The following is a 16,562-nucleotide window of genomic DNA, read 5'->3' as shown; positions in this document are numbered from 1 at the left end:
AGTATCGTGATGCACTTGGGGAGCTACGATAGGTAGCGAAAGCCAGATATAATGACTGGGGGATCATCGTGCTAACCACACAATACCTCCATTCTAGTTGGATGATCGTCCACCTCTGTTTTGGCATGTGGACGAGAGGCCTGCAGCCGGCTGGACTCTTCATGGGGTGTAGCGCCACAGATTATTAATAGCAGGGAATTTTTCCTGGATATTTTTAAATGCTTCAGTTTTATAATTTATCCCTTTAACAAAATTCTTCATTAACCCTAACTTATTGTGTAAAAGGGGTAAAATTACTTCGCTTTGAGGTACAAGGGGTTGATTTATAATATTTTTCTTCCTTGGCTCTAGTGATTGTCGTTTTATTTTATAATGCTTATCTCGAGCGCGAGTCCACACCTGTGGAGTAACGGTCAGCGCGTCTGGCCGCGAAACCAGGTGGCCCGGGTTCGAATCCCGGTCGGGGCAAGTTACCTGGTTGAGGTTTTTTCCGGGGTTTTCCTCAACCCAATACGAGCAAATGCTGGGTAACTTTCGGTGCTAGATCCCGGACTCATTACACCGGCATTATCACCTTCATTTCATTCAGACGCTAAATAACCTAGATGTTGATACAGCGTCGTAAAATAACCCAATAAAATAAAATAAAATATCTCGAGCGCGACTGTCCAATTCGTACAGAAAGCAGCAAAATTTTGTGTAGCCTAATTGCATTTCAAAAATCAATGCTACAACCTTCAAATCCGCACATATAAACCATTCGTACTTTGAATATTATCATTAAAGCACACTTTAAAGAAATACACGTCTTACATAGAATACTAACACCACAGAAATATCCTGGTAAACTGAAGCGTTTTCATACAGCAAACCTGTTTCTTCCCCTCCAAATGGAACCGAAAAGGGCAATAAAACAATTTCCGCTTCTAGAAGTGGTTTTGACATGGTGGTATATTGCAAAATATAAACTACAGTAATGTAATTAAAGCTCATAGTGAAAGAAATGCACATCTCAAGTAAAATCAGGTAAACTCAAGTGCATTTATACCGCGAACCTGTTTCACTCCCTCGAAATAGACTCGTAGAAGGGCAATAAAATAATTTCCCTTTCTACAAGTGCTTCTAACATGGTGCCCTACTTATACTAACATTGTTTTCACATAATGGGTCTTCACATTTGTAAAACAAAATAGTTACACACGAAATACGGTAATTTTTTTAATAAAATGAATAGAAAATTAATTATATTGTGCATCTCAAAAACCCGAAGTGATGGAACATTTTGCTTGTTATTTTTTTAATTCAGGAGGTCGAAATTAGTAAGAATTTGTTAGTTTTATGTCTGGCGCAAAATGACTGTTGACCAGTGCAATTTGTAGTAAGCCTAATTTTTAAGACTCTTTTAATCGTATAGATTTTTAGGAGCTTGTGTCCTTAGGAAATAATAAGCAAATACAATAGAATTTTTCATATAGACAGTCCTCTATTATTGACGCCATTTTCTAGCCTAGGCCAGTTTTCCAATCCCACAGCCAGCAAATCAGTTGTCGCGAGCAGACAGTTTTAAGCTGTTGCGAGACGTTGCAAAACGTCACGCCGCGCCGTGTCGCATCTGATTCTGTGTGCACCAGGCCTTAGTTGCCACAAAATGTTTTCGTGCAAGTCTGCGCTTGATGGTTCCCTACCTAATGCCTCCAACATCCCTGCCACCTAACGAAATTTATGCATTACTGCACTCTAGGGGGCAGAATGTTAACTACAAGTCAAATTGAATTCGGCTCAGCCTGCCATAAGAAACGCATATAAACCAGAATCAGTAGCCTTTTGTACAGTGATATATGGAAACAGACAATGCCACACCGAACTGGCTCCAATGTTAGGAAAAACGCTGCAAAAGTGCATCCTGATCTGTGTGCGCACTCGTTCAGATGAAATACAAATAAAATGTGTATAAAATAAACTATTACAACTGCTTCTTAGGATATTATTTTTTATTTCTTTCATTAGTGGCGCCATGGCACACTGGCACTGCCCCAAAAGCCTCCCTGATTTCAGTCATACTTTCGAAATCGAATTTTGCACCAAGAAGTTACTTTCTCCGTAAGAAAATTTAAACAAGATTGATAATGGAACACAAAATTGAAATCTTATGAACAGATTTACTATGTCATATTATTATATAGCTATATTCTTAAACACAGTTTAACTCTGATGTAAGAAAAACATAAGAAAGCTCGTGAGTACAAAGATGAGACCAGTGCAAAGATTACAAAATATACACCAAAACGTTCTAAATTGCGGGGAAATTAATGGTAGATTATTAAAAAAAAGATGTGACTTGAGATTTTTCTATTGCTGGTGATGAATGTAAAAATCATCAGATATTCCGCTCATTGGAGTCATTCACAAAAGGCTAAATTCCTGTCAGTCACGCAGATTTAGTTATTTGTAATGACTCCAATGAAAAGGATGTCATTTTTTGCCAACCTTCCCACACTCCTGAAGGCGAGAGTAGAGCCAACTTTCAATCGTTATGAGATTCTTACATTCGTGACCAGTAGCAGAAAAAGCCCCAAGCTACATCTTTACATTCTTCTTCTATGACACAATTATCGTTTAGTTACCTTAGTTTCCCTAATAATAGCCATCCAGCACCTTCTTATAAAGATATCATATCAGCCTACAGTTTACAGAAGTAATTAATGGAAACAACATAAAATGACAGTAAATTCGAAGTTCATAAATATTAACTTCAATTGGATAATAAGAACACATTTTAAAAATACCTGAATTATACTTACATAAGTCTTGAGAAGGGCGATATCTGCTTCATCCAGAGCTGCAAGAGAAAGAAACCCCAAAACGAATTAAAACCAAACTTTCTTGTGATGTAAAATGCAGTTTTCGAACTATTGTATGTATTTATTAGCCGTCAGAATACAAGGATTCATGGCATCGTCAGATAACAATTAGATGTTAATACAATAGTATAATTGTAATGTAAACAAATACAATAGTAATGACAACAATTATAATTACAACATAATAATAATCACTTTGTAATATTGTATATTTTATTATAATGACAATCTTGGCAGTTCAACTTATGACCAGCGTGCTTCTACCAGGTACCTGGAGAGGATGGTAAGGAGCAGTAAACAGGGAAAACAACAGCAATCAATAACAGTATATAAAATAGAGATTGTTACATTTCCTGTTCAAGATTAAAATTTAGGTACTTGTTTATGCTCAGTGGCATGTGCTTATATATATAATATATATATATATATATATATATATATATATATATGGAACTTCGGAAAATGTATTATGTGTCTTTCACGTGTTCATATTTCGCCTTGCTATTGGCCATCATTAGGCGTGTGTGTGGTGTGTTTTTTTTTTTTTATTTTATTGAGAACATCAACTGCATGCCCCATTACATAGTAATATTACATGCATTATACTGAACAATTTACACGTGGTATTACAATAATATGCTACAATTTCCTTTTTTTCATAATATGAGAGTTGAATTTGCCCATCACCTTAACTAATTTTAATACTCTAATTATAAGCTTGAAATTTCTATATATATGCCTTGGGTTATTTACATTTAAAATTACAATATTCCTGATAATAATCTTACATGTTTCCATAATATGAAAATGAGTACATCTTATCTTTGCCAATTTTTATCATTTATAGCCTACCTAAATAAAAAAAAAAAAAAAACTTGAAATGTCTACATTATATCTAAAGTGAGCCATATGTACAATTTTATTATTCTTTTACCTTTTGATTATATTTGTTTGTAAGACCGACTACCTGAATTTTATATCTGCTTAACCATCTGTTTTCTTATATTCTATATTTACAGTTTGTTTGTCTTATTGTTATTTTATAATTGATTCCATTATTGTGTATCTACAAGTTAATTGAGTATATATACTTACAAAATGATCTCAAATGAAATTTTATGACAAAATGTACAATTTGATATTTATGTACAATAGGGATCATATAGTAAATACACACGTTTGTGACGCTATTTATAGAATACAATTGTTTTTGGAATACTTATTATTTTATTGTTCTGTTTTTTGGAGAGTTATTTTGTGTGTGTGTGTGTGTGTGCGTGCGTGCATGTGTGTGTGTTTTTTTTTAATGTCTTTACTGAACAACATGCTCCATTACATGAGTAATACTACATGTCTATTTGCGCTTAGAAGATTGCTATTTTCTTACAATCAGAGATGAGACAAAGTGTCATAGTTCTATATGGTCTTGATAATTATATTTACTATTCTCTATATTTGTGTTTCCGTATTGCTTCACACTTTGCCTACTTTCTAAATCTACCTCTCGTATGAATTTACAATATTCCTTGAAGTATTTGGAAATGAGATCAGGTCTGTTTGGTGGCCACCTTCCTCCTTTGGAATTTATGATCTTTTCCAATTTTTGTGTGTATGTGTGTGTGTGTGTGTGCGTGTCTCTATATATATATATATATATATATATATATATATATATATATATATATACATACAGGGTGTTTAAAAAATACGGGGCATAATTTCAGGTATGTATTTCCCACATGTAGACAATCAAAATAGTTCATTACAACATGTGTCCGGAAATGCTTCATTTCCGAGTTATGGCCTTCACAACATTGAAATTCACCGGAACGTTTTTCTTTCCGCAGGTCGTTGTCGTCAAAGGAGACATTAAGAGGGCACTCTGACAGTTCATTCCGAGGCGAAGGTTACATTCAGTGTTGTATAGGCGTTAGACTGTGCGACATGTATTCAAATCAAGAGCTGGCAGAGATACACTTCATGTACGGTATGGCGGACGGCAATGCTGTGCTGGCTCGTCATTTGTACCAGGAGAGGTACCCACAGCAACAATGTCCTGATCGGAAGACATTTGTACGTCTTCATTACCGTCTGTGCGAGTATGGAAAATTTAACTCTCCTGGTTTGGGAAGGGGCGATCAAGATCTACAACTCCAGAAGTACAGGAGGAGATTCTGGAGGCTGTGAACATGACTCCTTCTATCAGCACACGAAGGGTAGCACTGCAAGTCAATGTTCCTCACACGACTGTCTGGAGACTGTTGAAAGAGTATCAATTGTATCCTTATCATTTGCAACGTGTACAGGCCCTGTCACCAGCAGATTACCCTGCACGAGTTAGGTTCTGTCAATGGTTCTTGCAGCAGTGTAGTGTAAATCCGAGCTTTCCTGCCTTAGTATTATTTACAGATGAAGCACAGTTCACACGAGATGGCATAACAAATTTCCACAATCAGCATGTATGAGTGTATGAAAACCCACGTGCGTGCAACTGTTCCATCTCATCACCAGGTGCGGTTCTCCCTCAACATGTGGGCCGGTATCATTGGTGATCGATTAGTTGGACCCCATGTACTGTACTTGTAAACAGACTTACGGGGCAGGTGTACACAAACTTCCTGGAAAACACCATACCTCATGTTTTAGAAGACACTCCACTGATCAATCGTCAACACATTCACTTCTTGCATGATGGCGCTCCTGCACACTTCAGTCGTACGGCTCGCCAGTACTTGGATCGAAGGTTTCCTGATCGATGGATAGGTAGAGGTGGCCCAATTGCTTGGCCTCCACGCTCACCTGATTTGAACCATCTCGATTTCTACTTGTGGGGCCATTTAAAATCAATGGTTTATTCGTCTCTGGTGTCTGATTTGGAATCCCTTCGGAATCGAATTGTGGCATGTTCTGAGGACATACGCAATACTCCTGGAGTTTGGGATCATGTTCGCAGGTCAATGAGACATCGATGTGAGGTCTGTATTCAAGCAGGAGGTGGACATTTTGAACATCTTCTGTAATGAAAACGACCTGCGAAAAGAAAAACGTTCCGGTGAATTTCAATGTTGTAAAGGCCATAACTCGGAAATGAAGCATTTCAGGACACATGTTGTAATGAACTATTTTGATTGTCTACATGTGGGAAATACATACCTGAAATTATGCCCCGTATTTTTGAAACACCCTGCGCGCGCGCGCGCGCGCACACACACACACACACACACACAATTTAGGTGTTCAAAATTGTGGTTAAATCTGCCTATACACATAACAAGCATCTTCTGAATATGTTCCTTGAAGCCTGATGGAATATTCCTACAAATAATAACCATAGATTTCAAATCAGAAAATCTACACCATTATTCACAAAATCTTGAGACCACACACTGCTACTCTCAACACTATCACTGAAAACTTCAAATATTGTGGTCTGAATAGGAGTGATGTTTTCAGTGGCATTATAATACAGAAAATATTAACAATTATTTTCTCTCAACATAAAGTCTGCAAAATATTAGTCAAGTCTACAAGGCCTATAACATCTCCGGTCATTTTTGTGTACACACTCATTCACAGTTCCACCCAGCACATGTGCATACTGTACTAGGAATGTGTGTTCCATGTGGTGTTCCAATGCCATCGATGGACCAATCCTGGTGCATTCTATTATTACCAAATGCTACTGTTCAAAAGGATATTAGAATATTACTGTCATGAATTGACAGACAGATTAATTTCTGTGACAAACAGCCCAGAGTTCAGTGACAAGGTTAGAGGTTTGATGCGGGTATTGGTATGTCTTGTACAGAAAATCAGATTAGCTTGGCTTAGCTTGTTAGTTCCGAGTTCTGCGACAAGTTTAGAGGATTTGGTGAGGGGATAGCTATCTCTTATGCAAAATACTAGGTTAGCTAGGCTCAGATTAGCCCAAAGTTCAATAACAAGGTTAACGGGCTTGGTCAGGGGATAGCTATTCCTTGTACAACGATTATGTTAGCTTTGTCAAGCTTAGACCCTAGTTGGGTGATAAGTTTAGAGGACTTGGTGAGAGGATAGCTATCACTTGTACAAAAAAAATAGGTTAGCTTGGACCCTAGTTCAGGAACAAGGTTAGAGGGTTTTGAGAGGGGACAACTACCTCTTGTACCAAAGATTAGGTTAGCTTGGCTTACCTTAGCCTACAGTCCAGTGACTAGTGGTGTGGTGTGATATGAAGACCTGTGATTGTGTCACTGTGACAAGTGTCACTGGTTCCGACTGTGACTATAGTTCCAAAATCACAGCTCCGAAAAATCGCTATCTCATTGTCAGACTGATGACTCATAGTAATGGTGACTGATGTATGTCGGCTTACATGTTATAGCTCCATAGCCCAGACAACATTGCAAGTCAGTACATTAACTTGAAGAACAACATAACTGGATATAATTAGTTAATGTTCCACTTGAAAGGTTAACATCAGCAACTCTTTGATACTGTAATGAAACTGGAATGCGCTCTCTATATTTGGAAACATACTTGGGAGAAAATACGTGCCCTCACATCATGATAACACACCTCAGAGTGTTTTGCTTTTAGTATACTCACTGCAGTAATCACTACTGTTATTATATTACAGGCATCAGTCCTCCTGAGTCAGTTGTTTTATTTTTAAAGTTAAAAAAAAATGACACTGACATGAGGAAAAATGCTGAAAAAATTCTGCAAGTTACAGTTAGGGCACAAATGCAGATATAATATACTATACTTCGGGTCTCTGCACATACATCTTACATCATAATCATGTAAGAAGTATAGTATAGTATAGTAAACTATACTACTCTCAGGACTCACGAGGATATCAATGAGTCATTCTGTGTCAATTCATCCAGAAAATTCTGAAAATGTCACCCTATGTCACGGATTTTCATAAAAACGTGTTGAATTGTGCTACAAGCATATCTATGGATAGTCTTACAATTTGAATGGATTTTGCGGATTGGTTGCAGAGTAATGACTATTTATTTAGTATTTATTTATTTAACCTGGTAGAGCTAAGGCCATCAGTGAGTCAGTTGTTTTATTTTTAAAGTTAAAAAAAATGACACTGACATGAGGAAAAATGCTGAAAAAATTCTGCAAGTTACAGTTAGGGCACAAATGCAGATATAATATACTATACTTCGGGTCTCTGCACATACATCTTACATCATAATCATGTAAGAAGTATAGTATAGTATAGTATACTATACTACTCTCAGGACTCACGAGGATATCAATGAGTCATTCTGTGTCAATTCATCCAGAAAATTCTGAAAATGTCACCCTATGTCACGGATTTTCATAAAAACGTGTTGAATTGTGCTACAAGCATATCTATGGATAGTCTTACAATTTGAATGGATTTTGCGGATTGGTTGCAGAGTAGTGACTATTTATTTAGTATTTATTTATTTAACCTGGTAGAGCTAAGGCCATCAGGCCTTCTCTGCCCCTCTATCAGGGGATTACAACTATAATATGAATAAAATTACAATTAATATTAAATTTACAATTACAATAAAAATTAAAGTATGACAAGATTACCTGATTAATGAAAGCTAGACAATTTATCATAGAAGTTAAGAACAAAGAATATTTTTGTATTTACTGAATTACAAATTAAACCTAGAATAACAAAATTCTATAGTGATGAAATTACCATATATTGAGATATTTTGTGATAGATTAAGAGAACTATTTACAAGAAACCATGACTGAACGAGTCTCAATTACTGACCAAGTGTCTAGTAAGTTTGCATTTGAATTCAATTTTATTTCGACAGTCCCTGATGCTAGCAGGTACCGAATTCCAGAGTCTTGGCAGGGCTATTGTGAAAGAGGGTGAGTATGAGGAGGTGTGATGGGATGGTATTGTTAGTATTGTTTCATGGCGAGAGCATGTGTTCAGATTGTGGTGGGAAGAAAGGTAAGTGAAGCGAGACAACAGGTACGAAGGAATAGAAGAGTTCAAGATTTCGAAGAGAAGGAGAAGTGAATGTAAATTCCTTTTCTTATCTAGTTTAAGCCAATCTATTGTTTCCAGGGATGGAGTAATATGATCATATTTACGAACATTGCTTACAAAACGTACACACAAATTATGAGAACGTTGAAGTTTCATTTTGTTGTCGCTGGAAAGGTCAGTCAGTAAAATGTCAGCATAGTCAAAATAGGGAAATACAAGTGTCTGCACAAAGGACTTTTTTAAGCAAGAGGAAGATGAACAATTACCATTTTTAGCACATGGATAATAGAATATATTTTTATGCAGGTTTCTGTGATTGGAAGTTACAGACTTAGGATTGAAAATTGTTACATGTTAACACACAAAATATCCTGTACGTTCTACAGTTTTTGAGCTAGACATTTGATCTTTTGAAATGAAACTGTAGAATGACTGTCTTCTGAATTAGATAATGTACTGGTAGTTTCCTAATTTGAGTTCGTGATTTATGTAGTCAGCAGTCAGCCTCTGTACATAAAATTTAATTGCGAAAGTTCACTTTTTTTTTTTTCATATTGCCACACCTTCAAATTCCATGGACTCATAAGGTTTTAACAGAAAAAAATTGTCTTGGAGAAACAATGGGTTAATATTTGAAAAGTATGTTTTCAGTAGAAGAGAAAAAGTTAGTTGCTTTCGTCATAGTTTCATGCCTGTTGTCATTCTCTTTAGGTAAATTTGAAGGTCATTGAAGCAGTTGGCAGGACAGTCACTTTCTCTGTAATATTTGCGTACAAGCCAAGCAGTTGACAGGATTGCCAATTTATCTCTCATATTGTTTAGAAGCCAAGATGTCAGATGATGGGTGTAAATATAAGAAGTGAAAATTTAATATAACACGTTTTAAGTATATATATCTCTCTAAAAACCTATATTTCACAACATATAAAAATACATGGTTATTCTCTCAGTAAATACAGAATCACAACTCAATTGAACAGATTACAATGTTTGTTTGTTTGTCTGTTCACTGCTAGGTAAATAGCAGTTGCCCTTGCATTCTGGGAAGCTTTCTTGGGGAAGAATGCAGTCGTGGTTTGAAGGTATTGAATATACTGACACACGAAGAACAGAAACTTATACTCTGGCATAGTCATATTCAATCCATACCTCTAGATGACTCCGCTATTTGCTCAAAACACATAAACAAATAGGCCTATCTAGGTTGATTCGCACTCCATCAAAGGTTATGCTACTGTCCAATTAAATCATCCCTAAGTGAAATAACATTGGAAGAAGAAAAGGAATTAAGAGATAGTGGACTAGCTGTGACTCCTGGGGAGAAGCTCTGTCCAACGTGTAGGAAATGCTTATGTGAAGTTTGTAGCATGCAACTCAAAACACTTCTTCTTCTTATTCTACTTCTTCTGGTGAAGAAGTTACTGATTGTGAGTCTACAGATTTGATTTAAGAATCACCAAGTAGATTGAACACCAGCTTACTTCAGTTAGATATATCCCCTATACAATTGCACTAAGTTCCTAGTCATGCTGATCAAGTGCACCTAAGAGAAAATTTCAATCAGTAGCGCAAGCACTTCAAACTAAAATCAGTAAAATTTATAATACTGAACTAGCAACCAAACCAGAATTTGAGACAACAGAAGAGAATGTGCAAGAGAAAGCACAATATTTTGATGAGTTAATGGGGCAAATTAAAGATAAAATTAAACATGTCAACATCCATGAAGGAATCAAACTACTTACACTGGTACCACTGTCATGGCCAAGAAATTAAGTTAGTGAAATGCCTGATGCTCTGAGCATATGATATGCCAGGCATGTGCACTTGTAAATAAGAAAGGTATTCTAGCAGCAATGCCCGAACCAAGGAAAGGGAAAAAGCTTTCAGAAGGGACAACCAAGAAAGTAACTGATTTTTATTTGGATGATGGCAATTCAAGAATGTACGGAATGATTGACAAAGTAAGTATAAGTAAAAATGTTTATAAACAAAATCAGCTTGCTTTAAGCAATCTGTCGGAGCTGTGTTCTTTGTCTGTGTTCTTTTTTCAAGGCAACATTCCTTCACAACAAGATAGATTTATCTAAATTTGCAATCCTCAGACCTAAAAACTACATAGTTGCAATGTCCTCAGGTACACATGCTGTCTGTGTGTGTACAATCCACCAGAATGTTCAGTTGCTTCTGGAAAATATTCATATGAAAGGAACTTATAATCTGATGAATTTTTTATTTTAGTTGGTTATTTTATGATGCTTTATCAACATCTTAGGTTATTTAGCGTCTGAATGAGATGAAGGTGACAATGCCGGTGAAATGAGTTCGGGGTCCAGCACCAAAAGTTACCCAGCATTTGCTCACATTGGGTTGAGGGAAAACCCCGGAAAAAAACATCAACCAGGTAACTTGCCCCGACCGGGAATCGAACCTGGGCCACCTGGTTTCGCGGCCACACGCACTAGCCTTTACACCACAGATGTGGACGATCTGATGAAACTAGTAACTTGATATACATAACAAAATTTGCATGCTACATCTTTTCACAAAGTGCCCTAGCAATCTTGTCCTAAAAAACATATTCAACAATTCCCAGATGACTTTGATCCTGATGAACCAATCCAGTACAGACAATGAGTAGCAACAGATAGAGTAAATATGGTTGTTGAAGTAAGCACTTTCTCTGAATTTTGTGATTTATTAATACAGAAAATTGAGAAAATCATTTCACATTCATTTAGAGCAAAAGCACAGTCTTCTTACTTGAAAATAATAATAGAGAACCTGGATAATGAATCAGCTAACATTTTATTGAATTTCAGTGGAAACTACAGTTTTGTAATTCAAGTCGAAGCCCAAGGGTTTCATTGGGACACAGGTAGCTGTACACTTCATGCTGCAGTGGCATATTACAAGAAAGATGAAGAAAGACTTTATTCAAAGTGCTTGTGCCTAATTTTTTATGACATGGATCATGATGTAAGCCATCTTTCATTTACCAAACTCAAAAGACCATAATCAATTTCTTGAAAACAGAGTTCTCCTTTTCACATGTTAAAACTGTAGAATACTTCTCAGATGGTTGTGCTGCTCAGTAGGCCTACAAGAACAGCTAGAATTTCATTAATATATGTAATCATGAAGCAAACTTTGGTGTGAAGTGTAAATAGTCACTTTTTGCTACTAGCCATGGAAAATCTCCTTGTGATGGAATTGGAGATACTTTGAAAAGGATGCATACCAAAGCCAGTTTACAGAGGCCATTTAATGAACAAATAACCACTGCATCACAGGTTTTCAACTTTTGTATGGAGAATCTCAAGGAGATTATTATTTTTTTTTTTTTTTGTAACAAAAGAGGAAATGGTTCAAGTCTGAAATGATCTCACTGAACGGTTTGAAAACACGAAAATCATTCCTGGAACATGCTGCATGCATCAATTTGTGCCTTTGTCTACATATGAAATTGGAGCAAAGTGATTAATTCTGATACAGACTAGTGTGATAGTTGACATATTTAAACCTGTTGTGAATTCAAATTTCAAGGTAAATGTTGCTTGTGTGTATGAATATTTGTGGTATGTGGGTTTTATTGAAAAAGTCAATTATGAAGAAGGTAGTGCTACAATAAAATTCATGCATCCACATGGGCTCTCTACATCATTTTATTGGCCTGACAATGACAGGTTGAAAAGTTTCATTTTCAAACATTTAGTGCCAAATTGATGTCAGTACGGCCACAGGAAAGACCTATACTTTAAACCAAGATTCTTACAAGAGAATTGAAGCCAAACAGTCTCAGTTGTAAAAAGTTACATTTTGTTCACATTTTGAGAAATGTGCCTTACACTTCTGTATTTCTCATTACTATATATAATTTTCAACATTTTCTAAGGTGTGGCACTTTGGAAAAAAAATAAATTTCCAATAAACGCCAAAAAAGAAAAAATCCTAAAAAAGATGAAAGCGTCATAGTAATTTAAATGTGCAATTTTTATAATCTCGAATATAAATCTCTGTTATAGAGCAAGTTTAATAAAAATCCAATGATTACATTGGAAACTATGACATTATTTGTAATTTTTTCAACAGCTGACATGTGACTACATTGATAACAATAAGTATTACTATTTTCTGCTTCAATGACTTCACAAATTTCAATACAATTTTAAAGGAACCCATTCACTGATGTATGACACATTTATGGAAAGTCTCAGCAAAATTGGAAACAGTGAGTGATACGGTCTGGATGAACTGACACAGAATGACCCAAATTCAACTTGCAGAAGAGCGATAAACATAAACATCTGTTGGCTCATCATGAGAAACACAATCACCAAGAATCATCCGAGCACAAAAAGCACAAAATCGCTATTACCCATCACAGCGATTTTTCCGGAACTGTGAGGTCTATCTCTTGAAGAAACGATTCGGTTAGCTTACCTTAAGCTTAGAAGAACCAAGTCTTGCAACCACTTACAGGGTTGGGCATTGGGAGTGCATCTAGACTCTAAACGGGGATGCTTAACATTCATCAGTCACAGAATCAACACTGTGTGGTGTTCGGCGGGGAGGAAAGGGGATGAAGAGAAATCATATCTAAATTTCTAGCATCCTGGCATATCATTATTCTTACTATACACCTATAATCCATTTCTTCTTCCATTACTGCTACAATATGGGTTAATTGCCATCATTATTCTTACTATACACCTGTAATCCATTTCTTCTTCCATTACTGCTACAAAATGGGTTAGTTGCCATCATTATTCTTACTATACACCTGTAATCCATTTCTTCTTCCATTACTGCTACAAAATGGGTTAGTTGCCATCATTGTAGTGTACTATAGCTGTCTGTCGTGTGTTCAATTCTGTCTTGTTTGTAACTGTATTTTCCCTCTCAACTAATTTTACTACTTTTAACCAAATACAGCCTGACCTCATTGAAAAATCCCAAGCATAAACAGGACTAGAACCTGAACTGCCTGCTTGATAGGTCGAATGTCTGACTACTCAGTCACCACCGGGGATTCATAATATTAAGTACCCACAATAACGAAAAATAAATAATCAGGTTACCACTTAAGTGATCCGACTAGAAGTTGTTCAAATTATCACAGTAATAAAGATAAGATAGACTTATTCCTGTGTATAGATAGCTAGCATTATCAACCATCTCAAAAAATATTCTTCAAATTCAATTTAATTATTTTTCATTTATATAGTATATATTATCGGTACATGCCAATGCAGAATGTGCAACAACTCAAGTGCATTTACAAGAAAGTGTTCCTACGATTTGTTCTATGGGGACAAGATCTGAAATTTATCACTGTTCACACTTTGATATTTTCTCCATTCAATTTCAATACAGTTTAGTCTGATTCAAGCTATGATCAAAACATATATCCACATACAAACGATGGTCTATTAAGTCCCAATACACAGCTTAGATTCTGTACGAGATGGGTACATGGTGTTTTTGGATGAAAAAAAAAAAGTCTAAAAAGCGTGATTTCTTAGTAGCAAGATGTTTAAAATAGGTAGACCATCGGTATAAGGATATATAGAATATAAAAATATAGCACAACATACAAAACATAGTGCTTCCACTCTCGAGTAGTGCTTGATGTCATACTGTACTTCCACACCCACTAACTGATACGAGAGGTGGGACAGGGGTAGGCCATTTTACACTTTAAGACTGAACTAAATAACACAGTACGAATACACCAATGCTATAGGCCTAGGCTTATTAAACTAATCTAGAGTAAACCGTAGTTCACACTCTTCTACAGACTCAAGCCAAATGACTTAACCTCCACTCCAGTCTGAACAGAAGGATAATTTGGTTTCTGCGCACTTTAAAATGTATGTTGCCTGACTATACCGATAAACTTCGTGAAAGAGGTAGGTAAATAATTATGGCCGCTGCAAATATTTGTTGAAACTAACATACAGTTAGTTTTGGTGATTTCGAATAGTACTTACATCACAAAACAAAACAAAAAATCACCAGTCTTTACCGAGTGCTTGAAAATCCTGCACAGATTCGTATATGAAAGGTATAACAAAATCCTAAACAAACCTAATTTATCACATATTCGTACATGCAAGGCGCAACGAAAGCCTAAACTAACCTAACCTGTCACAGATTTGGGGCGCGCTTCCATACAGGGGCAGTGACATTTCTCTAAGGTTAGAGCCCAGTTTAGGTGTGTATGTGTATTAATCGAAAAAAATGTCATATAAACATGCGTCCTATTCTCAATATTTTCTAGCCCCTAATTTTCGATTAACGCACACATACCTAAACTGGGCTCTAACATTAGAGGAAATGCCACTGCACCTGTACGGAAGCATGCCCCAGATTCGTATATGCAAGGCACAGTGTAAGTATACACTAGCGTGAAACTTTCGTAATGTCACCAAAGTTATGAAATTGAGGAGAGGGCTTTTTAAACACTTGGTGTATAAGTGGAGTACGAGAAACTAACTCTGTGCTAGTTTAGTCCAAATGTGAAACTATTTTTTTATCATCTTGGCGAATATTGCCAAGATATTTTTGTTTTAATTACTAGACTAGGTCAAAAAATAAGAAAAAATTAAGACTGAATAAACTGTAACTACAGTCACTTAGCTATTCTAACACTGCCACAGTCCTCTGCCTCCTGTCACTTATCTATCCCCTAAAGTATTGAAAATTGGTTTATAGCGCCACATTGGCAGTGATAAAAGTGTGCAATAATCATTCAGTGGCTGGTAGATACTCTATTATCGACCGTCGCCATATTTTCTTCATAGAATTACGGTCCACTTCCACCAGGTGGCTACCGACACCAGTAGCAGGGCCGGCAATACATGCAAACAAAATTAAATTATACTAAATGTGAGGAATGTTACTACAGGTGTGTAGTATTATGTGACAGGTTAGGTTAGATTGTGTGTATTATGTGACAGGTTAGGTTTGATTAGGTGTGTAATATTATTACTATGTTCTGAACACTGAAACCCACTGTTACATTAACGAAATATGGACAATGAATTATAATTACAGCCTACAATGCACTCTAAATTTACCGAAGTATATCATGTTACGGTACACATTCTGTATTATGGAAAAGATAAAAATTGTTCACTGCATATTACTTACATTTTATTTCCTTTTCCTCTTCTTTGTCATCTTTTTTCACCTTCCTCATTTCATCTCCTAGGAAATCAGGCATTTTGTAACGTTTTAAATGAATATACTATAATTTAACACAATAAATACTCTCCAGTCTACGCTGACAAGCAATTTCACACCACTAGCAGTGTTCTCACTGTTTCATATAAAATACCTACAACATCCTGCAATGCAGCCAACGTTGTTGCAGAAGACTATGAAATAAACACTCGCAAAGGAAGACATTGTGATTTAACTTCTTGTCACCATAGTCGCTTCAGACCAACGAGTTAGAAAGAGATAAATCTCTCTTCTAACTCGTTACTTCAGACTATAAAACGTCTCTGGTCACAATCCTCACCAGTTCTGGCCTCCCTAGTGACATCCGCGTTGTGCCTCCTGCAAATCCACGGCGTCCCACGAGAGCGGATCCTTCTTTCAAAACTCTAAAAGCAGTTCGCAGCATTCCTGAAACATTCGTTCAAAATAGCAAACCATAGTGTTTCCAAAGCAACGATCCTTCTTGTCGTGCCTGTTGGCCATTGTTG

The 16,562-nt window shown here is 36.3% G+C and overlaps 1 protein-coding gene across 1 annotated transcript in view; it reads right to left on the bottom strand.

Annotated features, from left to right (window-relative positions):
- Rpt1 (26S proteasome regulatory subunit Rpt1) overlaps positions 1-16,182 on the bottom strand; it is a 48,588-nt gene extending 32,406 nt beyond the window's left edge. Inside the window, exons 1-2 of the mRNA XM_069828451.1 lie at positions 16,003-16,182; positions 2,802-2,839 (exon numbers count right to left, since the gene is read on the bottom strand). Of these exons, the coding sequence (XP_069684552.1) occupies positions 2,802-2,839; positions 16,003-16,075 (111 nt within the window). The 5' untranslated portion in view covers positions 16,076-16,182. The remainder of the gene's footprint in view (positions 1-2,801; positions 2,840-16,002) is intronic.
- Between the last annotated feature and the right edge of the window lie 380 nt (positions 16,183-16,562).

This window comes from Periplaneta americana, chromosome 6, assembly GCF_040183065.1.
Source record: "Periplaneta americana isolate PAMFEO1 chromosome 6, P.americana_PAMFEO1_priV1, whole genome shotgun sequence".
NCBI classification, from domain to species: domain Eukaryota; kingdom Metazoa; phylum Arthropoda; class Insecta; order Blattodea; family Blattidae; genus Periplaneta; species Periplaneta americana.
The sequence above is the reverse complement of the archived record's forward strand: the minus strand, read 5'-3'. Positions and strand labels throughout refer to the sequence as shown.